The 22,151-nt window shown below is 39.0% G+C and overlaps 2 protein-coding genes across 2 annotated transcripts in view; one reads left to right on the plus strand and one right to left on the minus strand.

Moving 5' to 3' along the window:
* Positions 1–22,151, plus strand: part of LOC117326462 (glutamate receptor ionotropic, NMDA 2A-like) — a 131,854-nt gene that overhangs the window by 42,578 nt on the left and 67,125 nt on the right. The gene's annotated exons all lie outside the window — the stretch shown is intronic.
* LOC117331501 (protein starmaker-like) lies at positions 12,282–13,940 on the minus strand. The gene has a single exon (XM_033890272.1). The coding sequence runs from the start codon at positions 13,938–13,940 to the stop codon at positions 12,282–12,284; it is 1,659 nt and encodes a 552-aa protein (XP_033746163.1).

A 22,151-nucleotide genomic window follows, 5' to 3' on the forward strand; every position in this document is an offset into this window, starting at 1 on the left:
GATTACCATTGATCCTCTCTATTGCTAATTTTCCTGTTGTTTTCAGTTTTTTCGCCACGTTTATTGGTTATGTATCTAAAGGTAAAACAATTCCTGTTCTTCTACAATACAATTCACATTTCTACTCCATAAAGGACTATCTGCCGATATACTTATGGCGTCATATTTTGTATTTTACATTAACATAAAGAATTTTGAAGATCAAAACAAAGTAACACCATACAGGTCAACACTCTAGTCTTGGCTGATTATTAATATACTAAGCCAAGCAAGGCGATACCTTGATGTCATACAGGGAGAGGCGCTAACATATACGGACCAGGTCAGACAAAGAAGTATTTCTTGATATACGATTTTGACATTGCCTCTAATTGCTATAAAACACTGTAAGAGTTTTATATTCTGAATGTTATAACTCTGTTATTTATTCCATATTTAAGGATACTATTTAAGCATTTTTTCTGTGTAAGAGCCTTTGTTTCCTTATACGTTCTTATGTAAGAGAGCAATAACTACTTGAAATGTTGAATTACTACCGCTCGTCTCTTAAGTCGGTGTTGTGAGCGTTTGCCTGCCGTATGACCGTTTCTGTCATCTTGTCAGTCCGGTTAACGTCAAAGATCAAACAAAGGACTATAAGGCTTCGTGCTCTCATAAACAACTGGACCTGACGGACCAAGGAATTGCCGTTCTAATAGAGTTTTATTATTACTAGCAGATGTAGAATGTTTTACAGGGAAAAAGAACACCAATTACTGCACACTTTCACAGAATCCAACAACACCAATATAAGCTGATTTGGGGCTGGTTTGTCGGGATGATTAGCACCAGATACTTCCTGCTGGCTATGGCGGCCTGGATCGTCATTCCAGTTTACACAGAGGATGTTTTACACGTGTAAATTACGCTATTCTCCTCCCATCCCTAATCATGTTATCATTTCCTACCCACGCGCACGTATATAGTGTACATGGCCCCCAACCTCGCTCAAGATCGGTCTAGCAAATGCCGAGCATTAACTATTGAGCCAGGCAGGCAGGCAGGCGTCATTATGTAAATGTCGAGTTTCGTATTTATTTCATTTTTTTCTAATTCTCTTTAATTCATTTAATGGTTCTGTCTATATCATAAGTATGGCGCTAATACACGTGCCATTTCATCGTCATTAAGAAAACACAACCTGATGTCTCTCTAACTTGTTATGGTTTACCGAATTTTTATTGATATTACAACACGAAATATTCCGCCGAGTTTTACTTTTCTTGCTATTCTTCTTTACAAGTGCAGAGCTGTCTCCATAATAATATCCTGATAAAAAATCACCTTTGTAAATATCAATCTGTACCAAGTATAATTGAGCTAGCCTACTGCATAGTTGCACGTGATGTTGAGCACATCAATGCAGAAATATTTCAAATTATGTTTAAACAAAGCTATTTTTTCTGGAAAAATCGTAATGTTTAGCGTCAACGCGGATGTATTTGATTATCAATATTTTATCTACTGTAGACTTTGATTATCAATACTTATCTGCTGTAAAATTTGATTATTTATACTTAACCTGCTGTAGAATTTGATTATTTTTAATTTATCTGCTGTAGAATTTGATTATTATTTCTATATCTGCTGTATAATTTGATCATTTTTATTTTATCTGCTGTAGAATTTGATTATCATCCTTTATCTGTGGTAGAATTTTATTATTATTTCTATATCTGCTGTAGAATTTGATTATTTATACTTAATCTGCGGTAGAATTTGATTATTTATACTTTATTTGCTGTAGAATTTGATTATTTATACTTTATCTGCTGTAGAACTTGATTATTTATACTTTATCTGCTGTAGAACTAAATAAGTTGTACTTTATTTGCTGTAGAATTTGATCATCATCCTTTATCTGTGGTAGAATTTTATTATTATTTCTATATCTGCTGTAGAATTTGATCATTTATACTTTATCTGCTGTAGCATTTGATTATTTATAATTTATCTGCTGTAGAATTTGATCATTTATACTTTATCTGCTGTAAATTTTGTTTTGTATTTTCTAAGCTGCCTTCCATACAGTGTCATATTCTCTATAGTTACCGAGAAATTTTTGGCTTGTTAACAGTTGGAGATATTTTCTGACTTTTTCTGACTTTCTGTTTTTCGTCTAAAACAAAAATCGACATGTCATTCAGTGACTTACATATATTATCTTACACATTTTAATGGTGCATCCTTCGAAAAGTCATCATAATGTGCGAACATTACAATGAAAGTATAGCAAATTTGCGTCGAATTCTTTTCAGAAAATCTGGCCTATATGACATTAAACCTAAAGAAAACTTAGCTATGATAAATTAGACATATTCCATTTTAATTTGCTTAAAATAAAATCAATCTTTACCACTGAGTTTGATAAGCAAATTGATGTTTAACTGAAACAGCTGCTGCTAATTGGTCAGCTTCCTTGCAAAAGGAAGTGTTACCATGTGTTTAAAAAACAATATAGTCTGCAAATATTGGAGATCGATTACCAGATGTTACGTACAGACGTGTAGAGATATACACACTTATATCTATATATACCATCCGTAACACTTGTTGTAGTAGATTAACAGTGAAGAAGCATACCATCCGTAACACTTATTGTAGTAGATTAACAGAATCATACCATCCGTAACACTTATTGTTGTAGATTAACAGAATCATACCATCCGTAACACTTATTGTTGTAGATTAACAGAATCATACCATCCGTAACACTTATTGTAGTAGATTAACAGAAACATACCATCCGTAACACCTGTTGTTGTAGATTAACAGAATCATACCATCCGTAACACTTATTGTTGTAGATTAACAGAATCATACCATCCGTAACACTTATTGTAGTAGATTAACAGAATCATATCATCCGTAACACTTATTGTAGTAGATTAACAGTGAAGAAGCATACCATCCGTAACACTTATTGTAGTAGATTAACAGAATCATACCATCCGTAACACCTGTTGTTGTAGATTAACAGAATCATACCATCCGTAACACTTATTGTAGTAGATTAACAGTGAAGAAACATACCATCCGTAACACTTATTGTTGTAGATTAACAGAATCATACCATCCGTAACACTTATTGTAGAAGATTAACAGAATCATACCATCCGTAACACTTATTGTTGTAGATTAACAGTGAAGAAACATACCATCCGTAACACTTATTGTTGTAGATTAACAGAATCATACCATTGGTGATGAGAGTTAGTTATGTGATCCTGATATAAGTCCAAGGCCCAAGGGTGGTTGATAGAATGTGAGGGTGGTAAAGAAAAAGACGCCGAATGGTGGGTGGTAGGACACGAGGATGATAAAGACGCCGTTGTGTTAGGACGGGCGATTGTGTTAAGACGTGAGGGTGGTAAAGACGCCAAAGAGAGGTTGTGTTAGGACGTGAGGGCGGTAAATACGCCAAAGAGAGGTTGTGTTAGGACGTCAGGGCGGTAAATACGCCGAAGAGAGGTTGTTTTAGGACGTGAGGGTAATAAAGAGGCCGAAGAGAGGTTGTGTTAGGACGTGAGGGTGATAAAGACGCCGAATAGAGGTTGTGTTAGGACGACAGGTTGGTAAATACGCCGAAGAGAGGTTGTGTTAGGACGTCAGGGTGGTAAAGACGCCGAAGAGAGGCTGTGTTAGGACGTGAGGGTGGTAAAGACGCCGAAGAGGGGTTGTGTTAGGACGTGAGGGTGGTAAAGACGCCGAAGAGAGGTTGTGTTAGGACGTCATGGTGGTAAAGACGCCGAAGAGAGGCTGTGTTAGGACGTCAGGGTGGTAAAGACGCCGAAGAGAGGTTGTGTTAGGACGTGAGGGTGGTAAAGACGCCGAAGAGAGGTTGTGTTAGGACGTCATGGTGGTAAAGACGCCGAAGAGAGGCTGTGTTAGGACGTCAGGGTGGTAAAGACGCCGAAGAGAGGCTGTGTTAGGACGTCATGGTGGTAAAGACGCCGAAGAGAGGTTGTGTTAGGACGTCATGGTGGTAAAGACGCCGAAGAGAGGTTGTGTTAGGACGTCAGGGTGGTAAAGACGCCGAAGAGAGGTTGTGTTAGGACGTGAGGGTAATAAAGAGGCCGAAGAGAGGCTGTGTTAGGACGTCATGGTGGTAAAGACGCCGAAGAGAGGTTGTGTTAGGACGTCATGGTGGTAAAGACGCCGAAGAGAGGTTGTGTTAGGACGTGAGGGTAATAAAGAGGCCGAAGAGAGGCTGTGTTAGGACGTCATGGTGGTAAAGACGCCGAAGAGAGGTTGTGTTAGGACGTGAGGGTAATAAAGAGGCCGAAGAGAGGCTGTGTTAGGACGTCATGGTGGTAAAGACGCCGAAGAGAGGTTGTGTTAGGACGTCATGGTGGTAAAGACGCCGAAGAGAGGTTGTGTTAGGACGTCAGGGTGGTAAAGACGCCGAAGAGAGGCTGTGTTAGGACGTCATGGTGGTAAAGACGCCGAAGAGAGGTTGTGTTAGGACGTCATGGTGGTAAAGAGGCCGAAGAGAGGTTGTGTTAGGACGTGAGGGTAATAAAGAGGCCGAAGAGAGGCTGTGTTAGGACGTCATGGTGGTAAAGACGCCGAAGAGAGGTTGTGTTAGGACGTCAGGGTGGTAAAGACGCCGAAGAGAGGTTGTGTTAGGACGTGAGGGTGGTAAAGACGCCGAAGAGAGGTTGTGTTAGGACGTGATGGTGGTAAAGACGCCGAAGAGAGGTTGTGTTAGGACGTGAGGGTGGTAAAGACGCCGAAGAGAGGTTGTGTTAGGACGTGAGGGTGGTAAAGACGCCGAAGAGAGTTTGTGTTAGGACTTGAGGGAGGTAAAGACGCCGAAGAGAGGTTGTGTTAGGACGTCAGGGTGGTAAAGACGCCGAAGAGAGGTTGTGTTAGGACGTCATGGTGGTAAAGACGCCGAAGAGAGGTTGTGTTAGGACGTGAGGGTGGTAAAGACGCCGAAGAGAGGCTGTGTTAGGACGTCATGGTGGTAAAGACGCCGAAGAGAGTTTGTGTTAGGACGTGAGGGTGTTAAGAAGACGAAGAGAGTTTGTGTTAGGACGTGAGGGTAATAAAGACGCCGAAGAGAGGCTGTGTTAGGACGTCAGGGTGGTAAAGACGCCGAAGAGAGTTTGTGTTAGGACGTGAGGGTGTTAAGAAGACGAAGAGAGTTTGTGTTAGGACGTGAGGGTAATAAAGACGCCGAAGAGAGGCTGTGTTAGGACGTGAGGGTGTTAAGAAGACGAAGAGAGTTTGTGTTAGGATGTGAGGGTAATAAAGACGCCGAAGAGAGGCTGTGTTAGGACGTCAGGGTGGTAAAGACGCCGAAGAGAGGTTGGGTTAGGACGTGAGGGTGGTAAAGACGCCGAAGAGAGGTTGTGTTAGGACGTGAGGGTGGTAAAGACGCCGAAGAGAGGTTGTGTTAGGACGTGAGGATGGTAAAGACGCCGAAGAGAGGTTGTGTTAGGACGTCAGGTTGGTAAAGACGCAAAAGAGAGGTTGTGTTAGGACGTCAGGGTGGTAAAGACGCCGAAGAGAGGTTGTGTTAGGACGACAGGGTGGTAAAGACGCCGTTGTGTTAGGACGTGAGGGTGGTTAAGACGCCGAAGAGAGGCTGTGCTAGGACGAGCGATAGTGTTAGGACGTGCGGTTGTGTTAAGACGGGCGGTTGTGTTAAGACGGGCGATTGTGTTAAGCCTCGGTCAGTTACTAAAACATCGAAGAATGCAAATAAGTTTTACACCATTCTTTGGCGAAACTTTTTTTTTTAACATCACACTCTTGTGTGCTCTCTATAAGTAGGCTCGCAATGGGATATTGAACAAGCAGTTATAACATAAGCATGAAACACAGAAGTGGTAGTGAATCGAGTAGATTTTATCTAACTGAAAACACATAAGAAAATGAACTTGCTCATAAAATCAGGAAAACTGAACATGCATGTCACATGGAACAACGATAACAAAGATAAATTGTTTTTATTATGCCCGATACTATACGATGGAAAGAAAAAGAAGAAAAAATCTCCAAAATTTAAAGATTGGGTCTACTCTTGATGTGCACGAAATCTCGCAGTCTGTGATTTTCAGTTCGTGCTAGGTAAAACCTACATTTCCGTAGAGGATACCAGCCAGTGACACCAGACTGACCTTTGACCATTGAAATAGACTGCGGATCTGAGTGCTGCATTTGTGTCCAGAGATCACGTTTTCGTCTCCAGTCTAGGGATCAAACGTAAAACCCGCGACCAAACACAAACGCGCTGGATTCCGATTACAATGATCAAATGATTCGTCAATAAGCACGAAATTTCAAGTCGTCAGATTGAACTGTGTGTTTGACATAGTGATCTGCATCTCAGGCACGCTTTAAATTGTCTGTGAATTATTCTGACAACAAGTGTCTTTGGGTGTCCCTGATAGACAATACACTTTCACGTAAACCAACCGTTCTTCAGCACTGATGGATGGATGGGCGTCGCTCTGAATAGCAGGATGGCAGTACAATGCCGTCAAACAAAACAGCAATGTATATGTATTATCTTCTCTCGGATTTATGATTCAATTATATTGAACAATCATTTGCGTAGAGTTTCATTGCCGTTCAGACACATATTTATAATAACTTGTCTAAGCGATGTGGTCTTATCAGCGCTGTAGGGATGGAGTAGGAGAATCACACAGCCTCCATGGAGACCTAAACTGTTGTACGTTTATGTCTTTGTTTCGCGGTTTTTATAATCAGAATAACTCACCGAGGTGCTGACACTGTGCCACAAAATAGCATTCCAAATGGTCATCATTCAGACGGTTTATAGGCCTGTGGAAGTGACATGGTGCAATCCTCGTGCACACGTATATTGTCGATCGTACTGAGTTGTAGGGACAAGTACTTCATTATTTCTGCCACCTTGCCGAACTCCAATGAGACGCGACAGGATTTACGACTGGGCACAAATTATTGTCTTACTGAAACCCAATTAACACGAGGATGTATTTATGTCACATAGTAACACGAGATAACTCCTGTATAAAACAATACACGCCTATCGAATATCCTGGGTATAATTCTGTGTAATATGTCATTACGTACCGGACTATAAGGAAGAAATAGTTGTCTTCATTGACTCAATCGGTATCGGTATAGACACATACTTGCACATTTAGTAACATCGAATAAAAGGTTTTGTACACGATGATTTCGGGACATCTGTTTTTTTTCTGTTTAATGTGTACCTACCCCAGTGTCTATCACTGGCTGCTCCTCTGGTGTTATCTCATCCATTGGGGTTGTCACTCGTCAGCGGTCGGGCCTGTATGATGGTTAACAAAAATATTATGTTATATGCAAGATTTCTCCGTCGTTGTCTTTTGCTATCTTTTACAAGGAAAGCTTTCTAAAATGTATGCGACTATTATTTAAATAAATGGATTTAAAAAAAATTTAATTACAATGTTTATGGCTTTTTAAAAATATAGTTTACTCAAACATTCGGTAGGTTAAACTCCATTGATGTACAATGGACCATACCTGTATGAACACTACGACGCCATATTCATTTCCGATATAAACGAACGTACTTGTATGTGTTTCAACTTTCAAGTTGTACTTTAGGCCACTGGCCCATCAGTATCCACCATATTTACACGAAGACTATGTTATTCCATTATCTCCTCTTTGTTAGCCTAGTATACTCATTGTCCTTGTAGATACAGTAGTGTGTACACTCAACATCAGAACAGCGTTAGATCATCTCCAATAATGTCTTTTGATATATCGGGAACTAAGGGTTTTTTCTGAACAAATCAATAAAAAAAAATGAAATTCGTCCTCTACTACAGAAGGAAGGTACACTGTTTACAGTATCTGTGTGTTCTGTGTATATTACCTTCCTGATTCTATTGCCAAAGTATGTCATTGTGTAAATGTGGAAATTCGAGTTTAACAATTGCCAGGTATATATTTTGTAAGTTTAAATTATAGTGATAATCTGGAGAAATTGATTTTTGTTTATACAATAAACATTTAGGATTTGTTCCAATTAGACTCTTAGACTTTAAACTATGTAGTTTATCATTGACATAAGACTGTGATGTTTATCATTGAGATAAAACTGTAATGTTTATCAATGACATAAAACTGTTGTTTATCAATGACATAAAACTGTTGTTTATCAATGACATAAAACTGTGATGTTTATCAATGACATAAAACTGTGATGTTTATCAATGACATAAAACTGTTGTTTATCAATGACATAAAACTGTTGTTTATCAATGACATAAAACTGTGATGTTTATCAATGACATAAAACTGTGATGTTTATCAATGACATAAAACTGTTGTTTATCAATGACATAAAACTGTGATGTTTATCAATGACATAAAACCGTGTTGTTTATCAATGACATAAAACTGTTGTTTATCAATGACATAAAACTGTGATGTTTATCAATGACATAAAACTGTGATGTTTATCAATGACATAAAACTGTTGTTTATCAATGACATAAAACTGTGATGTTTATCAATGACATAAAACCGTGTTGTTTATCAATGACATAAAACTGTTGTTTATCAATGACATAAAACTGTGATGTTTATCATTGAGATAAAACCGTGTTGTTTATCAATGAGATAGAACTGTTGTGTTTATTAATGAGATAAAACCGTGTTGTTTATCAATGAGATAAAACTGTGTTGTTTATCAATGAGATAAAACCTTGTTGTCTATCAATGAGACTAAACTGTGATGTTTATCAATGACATAAAACCTTGTTGTTTATCAATGAGATAAAACCGTGTTGTTTATCAATGAGATAAAACTGTGTTGTTTATCAATGAGACTAAACTGTGATGTTTATCAATGAGATAAAACCTTGTTGTCTATCAATGAGATAAAACTGTGTTGTTTATCAATGAGATAAAACCTTTTTGTTTATCAATGAGACTAAACTGTGATGTTTATCAATGAGATAAAACCTTGTTGTCTATCAATGAGATAAAACCTTGTTGTTTATCAATGAGATAAAACCTTGTTGTTTATCAATGAGACTAAACTGTGATGTTTATCAATGAGATAAAACCTTGTTGTTTATCAATGAGATAAAACCGTGATGTTTATCAATGAGATAAAACCTTGTTGTTTATCAATGAGATAAAACCGTGTTGTTTATCAATGAGATAAAACTGTGTTGTTTATCAATGAGACTAAACTGTGGTTTATCAATGAGATAAAACCTTGTTGTTTTTCAATGAGATAAAACTGTGATGTTTATCAATGCGATAAAACATTGTTGTTTATCAATGCGATAAAACTGTGATGTTTATCAATGAGATAAAACTGTGTTGTTTATCAATGAGATAAATCCTTTTTGTTTATCAATAAGATAAAAATGTGATGTTTATCAATGCGATAAAACTGTGTTGTTTATCAATGAGATAAAACCTTTTTGTTTATCAATGAGATAAAACCGTGATGTTTATCAATGAGATAAAACTGAGTTGTTTATCAATTAGATAAAACCTTTTTGTTTATCAATGAGATAAAACTGTGATGTTTATCAATGCGATAAAACCTTGTTGTTTATCAATGAGATAAAACCGTGTTGTTTTATCAATGATAGTTGCACATTTGCTGTAAAATACATGGATATAACCAAACATCATCAAGATCTATTTTTTAATTCATCTCTAATTGCTCTAGCCCGATTGACCTACTTTTACTACAATAATGTAATACAAAATCTAGTAGACATAATTTTCAGATTCTGAGATATTTGTTCAATATTTTAACATTCTAATTTCTCTAATTCAAGGTACACCATTGGCCGATTTCTACATAACTTTTCACATGTGTAAAAAGACAACTGCCTACATATGTGTCAAAATGGTGGAGCATAGTTTTTATACTTAATTTATAGATGAACACTTTGAAAATACAGCATGTTTTTTTTTTTGTCTTTGGGAAGCTTATTGTTCTTGGTCATAATTGAATTTATTGTTGTAATTCCATGATAACACATAGATAGTGAAACTGATCTACACATTCAACTTTACTTCCTCTGTAATGCCAGTTGTCATCATCACGTAATCTCCCCCTTTTCTTAAAACACTAAAATTTTATTATTATTTTTGTTTTGTTTTGTATTTACGGTTAGATTGCACTGTGTGTTATAGTTTTCTACATTATCAAGCGTATCAAGCGCACGTGAAAGACAACTTGGCTATAAGACTGAGAGTCCTCGTGTCTTTGATTGCATGGCTCATTGCCACTAGCAAGATCGGTCGATTTCTCTGTTGCTGCAAAGTTCCCGCCATTCTCACCATTACCAGCAGACGACATGGTAATAATATATAAGCGATGCCCCCTCTATTGAATTGGCATTAAATTGAATTACCATCATCTAAATGACTCAAAATGTCTTAATTCATGTTTGATAACGAATTACCTTGTGTAAATGGCTAAGGTGGTTATAAGGTGGTTATGTAGTTGGGCGTGTGTGATTGGCGCGCCTGATCCGATCAGCTTTCATTTTCGCGGCAATTCCGGGATGTTACATGGTTACCCGGTACTAATTGACATGGTTCAGCCAAGGTTTCGGTGTTTGATCCATAACTGCCATTTTATGCATGTGTCTTAGCTTCTCATGTGTTTCTCATGTTCTCGGTTTCAAGTCTAAATGATGCCTGTCCAGTATTGCATTGCAAGTGATATGTTTAATTCAGAATGCGAATGTCATCCTATCGTGTATCGCCATACTATGACATTCAATAACTTACTTGCTCATTTATGATTTCATTTTTAAAATTCCTTAAAATTTCAAGTTAAGGACAACTTTCTTTAATTCTATAACATTTTATGTAAAATGAATTATGGAATGTTCGGGAAACATGGAATCGGCTTTAAAGTTTTGAAGTTATTTGTTCGAAGCTAAACATACGTCTGACATTCTTAAAACAAACTACGCGTACACAGCAAGGCATTCCACGGAAACAGAAAGTTGTTATCCGCTATATTTGCCTCTGTACGAGCTTAGTCCTCAAATGTCTAGAACATAAAAAAAAGCATAATTGAATTTAGTGTGACAAAATAAATTTCCAGAGAAGACCTAACAAGGTTCCAAACTTGAATTAACTTTTTCTCCATTTGCTTACATAGTTGTATATCTGTACGTGTTTATAGGAATAGAGAAGTATTTTAACAGAATATCTTAAGGAGTCCATTGACCACTTAAGTTCGACTACCTCACGTGTACATGATCAAACTACACTGTGCATGTATTTCTTTAAAAACGCTAATCAATATAAGCTGACTAGAATAGCAAATATGAACTCGACACTATTACTGAACAGTTTTTATTATGAATATGTTATCGTTTTATTTCTCATCTTAAATATTCAATTGCTTATATTTCAATTTCTACTCAAGTTGGACTCAATGAAACTACCAAACTTAATCTGTTTCATTTGCTCATGAATTTGACCAGATTAACATTGATCAGTGCGTATGAATACCTAGACAAAATCCTTCCGCGAAATGATTTCACTTTTTCTACATTGTTGTTATAAACATGGAATAATTATCAAAATTATCAAATTTATAATGTATTCTTGTATTTTATGAAAGACCAGATATGCTACATACTTCTATTTTGACAAAATAATGCTTTTTTAATCCTAAAATGGCGGACTATTTAACTCGACCGACTAGACATACACAATCCGGAACTCCTCGGACTGTTTCGCAGTTCATGTTGAATTTGTCTCAAGAGCAACTCAATTCATGACCCCATGAAATCGACCAAATCAAGATTCAATCCTTAATTGATGAATGTTTATTTTATTGTCATTTGATGTGTAATCAGGAGTTTTGTAGTGTTTTACCAGACTGTTTCATGGTGTTACCATCGGAGTGTCTCATGGTGTTACCATCGGAGTGTGTCATGGTGTTACCATCGGAGTGTCTCATGGTGTTACCATCGGAATGTTTCATGGTGTTACCATCGGAGTGTTTCATGGTGTTACCATCGGAATGTTTCATGGTGTTACCATCGGAGTGTTTCATGGTGTTACCATCGGAGTGTGTCATGGTGTTACCATCGGAGTGTTTCATCGTACTACCATCGGAGTGTCTCATGGTGTTACCATCGGAGTAGTGTATGGTGCTACCATCGGAGTGTCTCATGGTGTCATCATCGGAGTGTTTCATGGTGTTACCATCGGAGTGTCTCATGGTGTTACCATCGGAGTGTCTCACGGTGTTACCATCGGAGTCTCATGGTGTTACCATCGGAGTGTTTCATGGTGTAACCATCGGAGTGTCTCATGGTGTTACCATCGGAGTAGTGTATGGTGCTACCATCGGAGTCTCTCATGGTGTTACTATCGGAGTGTCTCATGGTGCTACCATCGGAGTGTTTCATGGTGTTACCATCGGAGTGTCTCATGGTGTTACCATCGGAGTGTTTCATGTTGTTACCATCGGAGTATTGTATGGTGTTACCATCTGAGTGTTTCACGGTGTTACCATCGGAGTGTTTCATGGTGTTACCATCGGATTGTGTCATGGTGTTACCATCGGAGTGTCTCACGGTGCTACCATCGGAGTGTTTCATGGTGTTACCATCGGAGTGTTTCATGGTTTTACCATCGGAGTGTCTCATGGTGCTACCATCGGAGTGTTTCCTGGTGTTACCATCGGAGTATTGTATGGTGTTACCATCGGAGTATTGTATGGTGTTACCATCTGAGTGTCTCATGGTGTTACCATTGGAGTGTTTCATGGTGTTACCATCGGATTTTTTCATGGTGTTATCATCGGAGTGTTTCATGTTGTTACCATCGGAGTGTTTCATGGTTTTACCATCGGAGTGTTTCATGGTGTTACCATCGGAGTATTGCATGGTGTTAACATCGGAGTATTGTATGGTGTTACCATCGGAGTGTGTCGTGGTGTTACCATCGGAGTGTCTCATTGTGTTACCATCTGAGTGTCTCATGGTGTTACCATCGGAGTGTTTCATGATGTTACCATCGGAGTGTCTCATGGTGTTACCATCGGAGTATTGTATGGTGCTACCATCGGAGTGTCTCATGGTGTTACCATCGGAGTGTCTCATGGTGCTACCATCGGAGTGTTTCATGGTGTTACCATCGGAGTAGTGTATGGTGCTACCATCGGAGTGTGTCATGGTGTTACTATCGGAGTGTGTCATGGTGTTACCGTCGGAGTGTCTCATGGTGTTACCATCGGAGTGTCTCATGATGTTACCATCGGAGTATTGTATGGTGTTACCATCGGAGTGTCTCATGGTGTAACCATCGGAGTGTCTCGTGGTGTTACCATCGGAATGTCTCATGATGTTACCATCGGAGTATTGTATGGTGTTACCATCGGAGTGTCTCATGGTGTTACTATCGGAGTGCGTCATGGTGTTACCGTCGGAGTGTCTCATGGTGTTACCATCGGAGTGTCTCATGATGTTACCATCGGAGTATTGTATGGTGTTACCATCGGAGTGTCTCATGGTGTTACCATCGGAGTGTCTCATGGTGTTACCATCGGAGTGTCTCGTGGTGTTACCATCGGAATGTCTCATGATGTTACCATCGGAGTATTGTATGGTGTTACCATCGGAGTGTGTCATGGTGTTACCATCGGAGTGTCTCGTGGTGTTACCATCGGAGTGTCTCGTGGTGTTACCATCGGAGTGTCCCATGGTGCTACATAATGTACCATCGGAATGTCTCACGGTGTTACCATCGGAGTGTGTCATGGTGTTACCATCGGAGTGTCTCATGGTGCTACCATCGGAATGTCTCACGGTGTTACCATCGGAATGTCTCATGGTGTTACCATCGGAGTGTCTCATGGTGCTACCATCGGAATGTCTCACGGTGTTACCATCGGAGTGTCTCATGGTGCTACCATCGGAATGTCTCACGGTGTTACCATCGGAGTATTCCGATGTGTTCTAATCCTTTTGCTGTTATTGGCAATAAAATATGTATAATTTAAACCTCCAGGGTGTTTCGTCGCGCTAGGAATGTTTGGAGTTTTAATATATTTTGTTGTGGTATACAATAAAACCACCTGTAGAATTTGACCACGCATTCTATACTAATTACCACAGCTGTTATACAGCACAAACATTTGTTTGATGCTAAGCTGTAACAGTCTATAAATAAACAAATCAAATACTGTTCTATGTTACAGCAGAGGAATTAGCATTGTGCACGAGTCGAAATGGTATAGTTGTATATGTATCAACCAATGGAATCAATACTACACTTTTACTCCTATTTACGAATGCATCATTAAGCAATAAAATGTTTTACTTCTCGACAGAAGTCCAGCTCTAGTATTGTCTGAACCAAGTGTGGACCCAACAGAGGCCAGATTCGCCCAAATCAATGAAACCTGTTATTCTGCACGTCTATAACATGTCTGACGATCTCTCGTTATACCGGTACATCAATTAAAATGGGCTTGTAGCCTCGTTATCGGAGTTAAACTCTCCTCATTGTATCATATGACCTGCTACGTAACCCAACGGGTTTCCTTTGCTCGTCGATAACCGCCGAGCCGCAAACATTGATGTGGTGGCACTTTCGCCTTTTAATTGCATCGTTCCGGCTAATAGAGCAAATGCGTCCGTAACATAACAAGGTTTCAACTGTGCATTAATTCGTAGGAAACGTGGACGGGATCGCGGATAAAGATGGTACATTTCCCGTCATAGAGTCTGTATATATAATAAACGTGGACAGGGTCACGGATAAAGATGGTACATTTCCCGTCATAGAGTCTGTATATATAATAAACGTGGACGGCGTCACGGATAAAGATGGTACATTTCCCGTCATAGAGTCTGTATATATAATAAACGTGGACAGCGTCACGGATAAAGATGGTACATTTCCCGTCATAGAGTCTGTATATATAATAAACGTGGACGGCGTCACGGATAAAGATGGTACATTTCCCGTCATAGAGTCTGTATATATAATAAACGTGGACGGCGTCACGGATAAAGATGGTACATTTCCCGTCATAGAGTCTGTATATATAATAAACGTGGACGGCGTCACGGATAAAGATGGTACATTTCCCGTCATAGAGTCTGTATATATAATAAACGTGGACGGCGTCACGGATAAAGATGGTACATTTCCCGTCATAGAGTCTGTATATATAATAAACGTGGACAGCGTCACGGATAAAGATGGTACATTTCCCGTCATAGAGTCTGTATATATAATAAACGTGGACAGCGTCACGGATAAAGATGGTACATTTCCCGTCATAGAGTCTGTATATATAATAAACGTGGACGGCGTCACGGATAAAGATGGTACATTTCCCGTCATAGAGTCTGTATATATAATAAACGTGGACAGGGTCACGGATAAAGATGGTACATTTCCCGTCATAGAGTCTGTATATATAATAAACGTGGACAGGGTCACGGATAAAGATGGTACATTTCCCGTCATAAAGTCTGTATATATAATAAACGTGGACAGGGTCACGGATAAAGATGGTACATTTCCCGTCATAGAGTCTGTATATATAATAAACGTGGACAGGGTCACGGATAAAGATGGTACATTTCCCGTCATAGAGTCTGTATATGTAATAAACGTGGACGGCGTCACGGATAAAGATGGTACATTTCCAGTCATAGAGTCTGTATATATAATAAACGTGGACGGTGTCACGGATAAAGATGGTACATTTCCCGTCATAGAGTCTGTATATGTAATAAACGTGGACGGCGTCACGGATAAAGATGGTACATTTCCCGTCATAGAGTCTGTATATATAATAAACGTGGACGGCGTCACGGATAAAGATGGTACATTTCCCGTCATAGAGTCTGTATATATAATAAACGTGGACGGCGTCACGGATAAAGATGGTACATTTCCCGTCATAGAGTCTGTATATATAATAAACGTGGACGGCGTCACGGATAAAGATGGTACATTTCCCGTCATAGAGTCTGTATATATAATAAACGTGGACAGGGTCACGGATAAAAATGGTACATTTCCCGTCATAGAGTCTGTATATATAATAAACGTGGACGGCGTCACGGATAAAGATGGTACATTTCCCGTCATAGAGTCTGTATATATAATAAACGTGGACAGGGTCACGGATAAAGATGGTACATTTCCCGTCATAGAGTCTGTATATGTAATAAACGTGGACGGCGTCACGGATAAAGATGGTACATTTCCCGTCATAAAGTCTGTATATATAATAAACGTGGACAGGGTCACGGATAAAGATGGTACATTTCCCGTCATAGAGTCTGTATATATAATAAAGGTGGACAGGGTCACGGATAAAGATGGTACATTTCCCGTCATAGAGTCTGTATATATAATAAACGTGGACGGCGTCACGGATAAAGATGGTACATTTCCCGTCATAGAGTCTGTATATATATAAACGTGGACAGGGTCACGGATAAAGATGGTACATTTCCCGTCATAGAGTCTGTATATATAATAAACGTGGACGGCGTCACGGATAAAGATGGTACATTTCCCGTCATAGAGTCTGTATATATAATAAACGTGGACGGCGTCACGGATAAAGATGGTACATTTCCCGTCATAGAGTCTGTATATATAATAAAGGTGGACGGCGTCACGGATAAAGATGGTACATTTTCCGTCATAGAGTCTGTATATATAATAAACGTGGACGGCGTCACGGATAAAGATGGTACATTTCCCGTCATAGTGTCTGTATATATAATAAACGTGGACGGCGTCACGGATAAAGATGGTACATTTCCCGTCATAGAGTCTGTATATATAATAAACGTGGACAGGGTCACGGATAAAGATGGTACATTTCCCGTCATAAAGTCTGTATATATAATTAACGTGGACAGGGTCACGGATAAAGATGGTACATTTCCCGTCATAGAGTCTGTATATATAATAAACGTGGACGGGGTCACGGATAAAGATGGTACATTTCCCGTCATAGAGTCTGTATATATAATAAACGTGGACAGGGTCACGGATAAAGATGGTACATTTCCCGTCATAGAGTCTGTATATATAATAAACGTGGACAGCGTCACGGATAAAGATGGTACATTTCCCGTCGTAGAGTCTGTATATATAATAAACGTGGACGGCGTCACGGATAAAGATGGTACATTTCCCGTCATAGAGTCTGTATATATAATAAACGTGGACGGCGTCACGGATAAAGATGGTACATTTCCCGTCATAGAGTCTGTATATATAATAAACGTGGACGGGGTCACGGATAAAGATGGTACATTTCCCGTCATAGAGTCTGTATATATAATAAACGTGGACAGCGTCACGGATAAAGATGGTACATTTCCCGTCGTAGAGTCTGTATATATAATAAACGTGGACGGGGTCACGGATAAAGATGGTACATTTCCCGTCATAGAGTCTGTATATATAATAAACGTGGACGGGGTCACGGATAAAGATGGTACATTTCCCGTCATAGAGTCTGTATATATAATAAACGTGGACGGCGTCACGGATAAAGATGGTACATTTCCCGTCATAGAGTCTGTATATATAATAAACGTGGACGGCGTCACGGATAAAGATGGTACATTTCCCGTCATAGAGTCTGTATATATAATAAACGTGGACAGGGTCACGGATAAAGATGGTACATTTCCCGTCATAGAGTCTGTATATATAATAAACGTGGACGGCGTCACGGGATTAAGCCGGTATATTTCTGTCATAGAGTCTGTATATTAATAAACGTTAGTAAATGCTAGGTCGTATCTCGTGAAAGGAGGTGGCGGTTCCACAACTGTAAACATCAATATTCCTGAGGTTGTTTTACGTCGTCTGCGGTTAGATCATACATGCCAGTTCTCCGCTCTCACAGATGACAGGAATGTTCATTCCATACGCCTATCTGAAAATGATGAGAATTATGGCATGGCAATGTCCGTCCGTCCAGTATAGATCTGTCCACAGATCGCCGCCGATGTTTTAACCGACCTCGGTGAAACTTGGTATGCTTGATTACCATGATTAGTTGCGTTTTTCCTGAACTACATATGACACACGTCAATTGATCAAAGAGCTTTTGTCCTTCGTTTATTTCAGCATTTCAACAAGATTTCGACCAATTTTTATGAAACTAGGCAGTCTGTATAAATATACAGTTTTTCCAGGGCGGCAGTTTGAGTTTCCAACTTATAAAATTGTGTTTGCCTTTCGCTTGATTCAGTATTTCAGTCCTGCTTGGTGGTCTCCTCTTGACCGATCTATCTTAAACAGTATGTTATTATTTGATGATATGTAGTTCTATTTTCCGGAGAGGGATTTTGATGTGAACATTAGGCCATATTTTTTTTCAATTGTTTCTGAAAAATTCCCGACTGCTTTAAAGCAATCTCTATGGCACTAAAATTATGTTACATGTAAGAAGCATTTTGATAGAATAATTATTTTTGTTACATTTCCGTACACAGTTTACATATTTGTGCTAGAGAGATGAACACGGGAATCCCAGGCCTGTCTCCTGTGTGAGGACACATTGTGTTAGAGAGGTCCCAGGCCTGTCTCCTGTGTGAAGACACCTTGTGTTAGAGAGATGAACACATGAATCCCAGGCCTGTCTCCTGTGTGAGGACACATTGTGTTAGAGAGGTCCCAGGCCTGTCTCCTGTGTGAAGACACCTTGTGTTAGAGAGATGAACACATGAATCCCAGGCCTGTCTCCTGTGTGAGGACACATTGTATTAGAGAGGTCCCAGCCCTGTCTCCTGTGTGAGGACACATTGTGTTAGAGAGGCCCCAGCCCTGTCTCCTGTGTGAGGACACATTGTATTAGAGAGGTCCCAGCCCTGTCTCCTGTGTGAGGACACATTGTGTTAGAGAGGTCCCAGCCCTGTCTCCTGTGTGAGGACACATTGTGTTAGAGAGGTCCCAGCCCTGTCTCCTGTGTGAGGACACATTGTGTTAGAGAGGTCCCAGCCCTGTCTCCTGTGTGAGGACACATTGTGTTAGAGAGGTAAACACAGGGAACCAATTCTTTGATTTATCGTGTGGTGCTGGGGAAATGAAAGTGACTGAATTCTAAAAAATAGGTATATACCAATTACCAGTTGTGAAGCAGAAAGAGCATTTTCTGCTTTGCGTCCCCTAAAGACATACCTGAGAAAGGTTGACAAGTCAACAATGTCAAATCATTACGTCGTGAAGGTTGACATCAGCGAGATATGTCGTCAGTATATGGAAAAGCATCCAAGGATAATGTTTGTGCCCGCATTCATTCTTAAGGTTGAGTGACTGTGTGACTGAAAAATCATTGCTGAAAACTGTCTTATATTCAAATATCTGTTCTAGTCATATAATCTGATAGCAATCTTATTTCCGATTCAAGTATTTATTGACAGTATCCCAGAGGTAATCACATCGTCCGGGCAGATGAGATATGTTTATCACTTTCTGTATTTAAGATATTTTCAACATTTCAGCAGTTTTTGTTACGTGAAGATTATTAAAGTCAGTGTACTGTTACCCACCACTTATCTTTTTACATATTTTAAAATACCCATAATCTTGTGTATTCATTAGTGAAAAAGTACAGACTGTTATCGCCGTATCATTAAAATAAACGTCAACTTTGCCCCCCGGTTCCCCTGGATCCCCACCCCTTTCGGAAATCCTGAATCCGCACCTGTTATTGATAAAAATATAAAGATGTATTATATAAATAGAAAACGTATCAAACAGCCACTTAAAACGTAAAATATCTGAATATTATATCGATTTATAACCGTCGTATTTAGATTTCTTTCATCCAGACAGTAGTCTTGATAAATGATTTGTCGCGGAATTTGATATGGAAATATGACAGAATCGATGTCCTCCCGCCATGTCAGATTTAGGACGGACGACATTAAATATACGTATTAATGCATAACACGGTGACGTATTGATTGACAGATTTTCTCTTGAACTTGTCAAAGCCTGGTGATATTAATTCTTGTTTGTAGATACCAGGAGATTTACACTATTCCGCACATTTTGTATCGATGGTGAGTTGTTGAATTGTTAATACTTATGTTGGCGGCGAAGGTGTTGCCAAATATTCCAGCAAAATTTCAAGTGGTAAATAGCTCGAGTTTGATGAATATTTTATCAATTGAGACTGCTGCCAATATTTCCTATTTGTTTTTTTGGCAGCAAGCCTGTTGCCTTTTCCAGTACTGACAAGCAGTTCAACTAACTTTGATAGTGGTGACGACTTTTGAGCAATAACAAGTCAGTGTTATCTCCTGAGAGACAAGGACTTATCGGAATCATTCTAGTCTGTGTTTTAACAGACATAAAAAAACTGATGGATGGCTACAATATTATTATAAATAAGATATCATGTTTCTCACACAACAATCATTTACACCAATGTTAAAATCATGAGTGAATAATTGTCTTTCTGAAAACTCGAAATTGTAGATTTGTTGACTTCTTACCAAGCAGCAAAAAACAGACCAGAGAAATGCTGTTGGTAATTATCAACTTACCGCATTGTGATTAGTTGTTCATAGTGAAAAAAGGTTTATAAAGAAAAAAGAACAAAATTATTGTTATGTTATACGTAGGAAATGTAGGAACTACATGTAACAACCACTTAAGTGAAATGTTGATGACGTCACATGTAGTTATACTGAATTTAGATATATTAACCAAAGTGATATTATTTTGACACGCAGACATTAGGCAGGCATAGCACACCTGTCTCTAAAGCGTCTGAAACAATATGAATATTTAGATTGATAATTTGATGTTATTATATAAAATACAATGCTGACAGTGCAGAATTGCTGGTACTCGATCTATCCAAACAACACCACTTCATTAACAGTGACACATCGGTCGCACAGCCTTTTATAGGAAACAGGATGTGAACACAGATGTCTACTAGATCTTTTTTTCGATCATCCCCTTTTATAAACTGAGGAATCTACTTTTATGTGATACAAACACGAATATTTTTTCCTTCGCTCCTCTACTACGAACACTTTTTACTTCGCTCCTCTACTACGATACACTTTTATGAGATACACAACCGAAACATTTCTGCTTCGCTCAAACACCTTTATGTGGTACACAAACGATTGTACCATACAAAAGTTATCGCGGTACAGAAACGAAGTAGAAAAGGTCCGGATGTGCCCGAGTCCTTCTGTCCTCTATAACTATAGAAAAGGCCCGTCGCGATAGTGTTCAACAACGATGTCTTCACTAGAGAGTTTGGGTTTATGGGTGTATTTTGTTTAACGTCATATTTACAGCCAGGGTCATTGAAGGACGTGCCAGGTTTTGGAGGTGGAGGAAAGCCTTAGTACCAAGAGAAAACCCGCTGGCCTAACGTCAGTACCAGGCAACTGTCCCACCTGGGTTTCGAATTCGAGACCCAGAGGTGGAGAGCTAGTGATTTTTATTAATCCAACAACATAATCACATAATTGATTACAAATAAACAAGAATACATCGACATAATTTACAGACATAAAAAAATCACAATTTACCAGATCTTGGATTTGTTAATGTTTTCCTTGTTGGACACCTTGACCACTCGGCCACCGCGGTCCCTTCGTTATCACTAGAAATACCATTCATATCATAACGAACACCGATGATTATAACCTACATGTACTGTGAGAGATGTGTAGTGTCCGGGTGGCACAGTGGTTACCCATTTCACCTAGGGACAACAAGATATTGCTTTAAGTTGTTACCACTTGTTTCACAATTGTTGTTTACATTTAAAGAGGCGTAGGCATCGTTACTCCTTCTATAGAAAACAAATCACTTTATGTCCGCCGTGACTTTTGATGTTTTAACCAGTATCCGCCTGTCTCTGACAGTTGTCTGATACGACCGCCAAAGTGTAGTACAGTGTCTACGATGACAATGACAGTGATTTTATTCTCATAAACCAGTGTAGAGAATTACATACAGGACATACAGATCGACTGCGTCCATGTATATACATATGAAAAAACGAGGTAGTATTTTAAATTAAAATAGTGGTCTGCAAAGCATCTCTAAGAAAACAAAAGGGAATATTTCTGATTGTTCTTCTTGAC

Source organism: Pecten maximus, chromosome 1 (assembly GCF_902652985.1).
Source record: "Pecten maximus chromosome 1, xPecMax1.1, whole genome shotgun sequence".
Taxonomy (NCBI): Eukaryota; Metazoa; Mollusca; class Bivalvia; order Pectinida; family Pectinidae; genus Pecten; species Pecten maximus.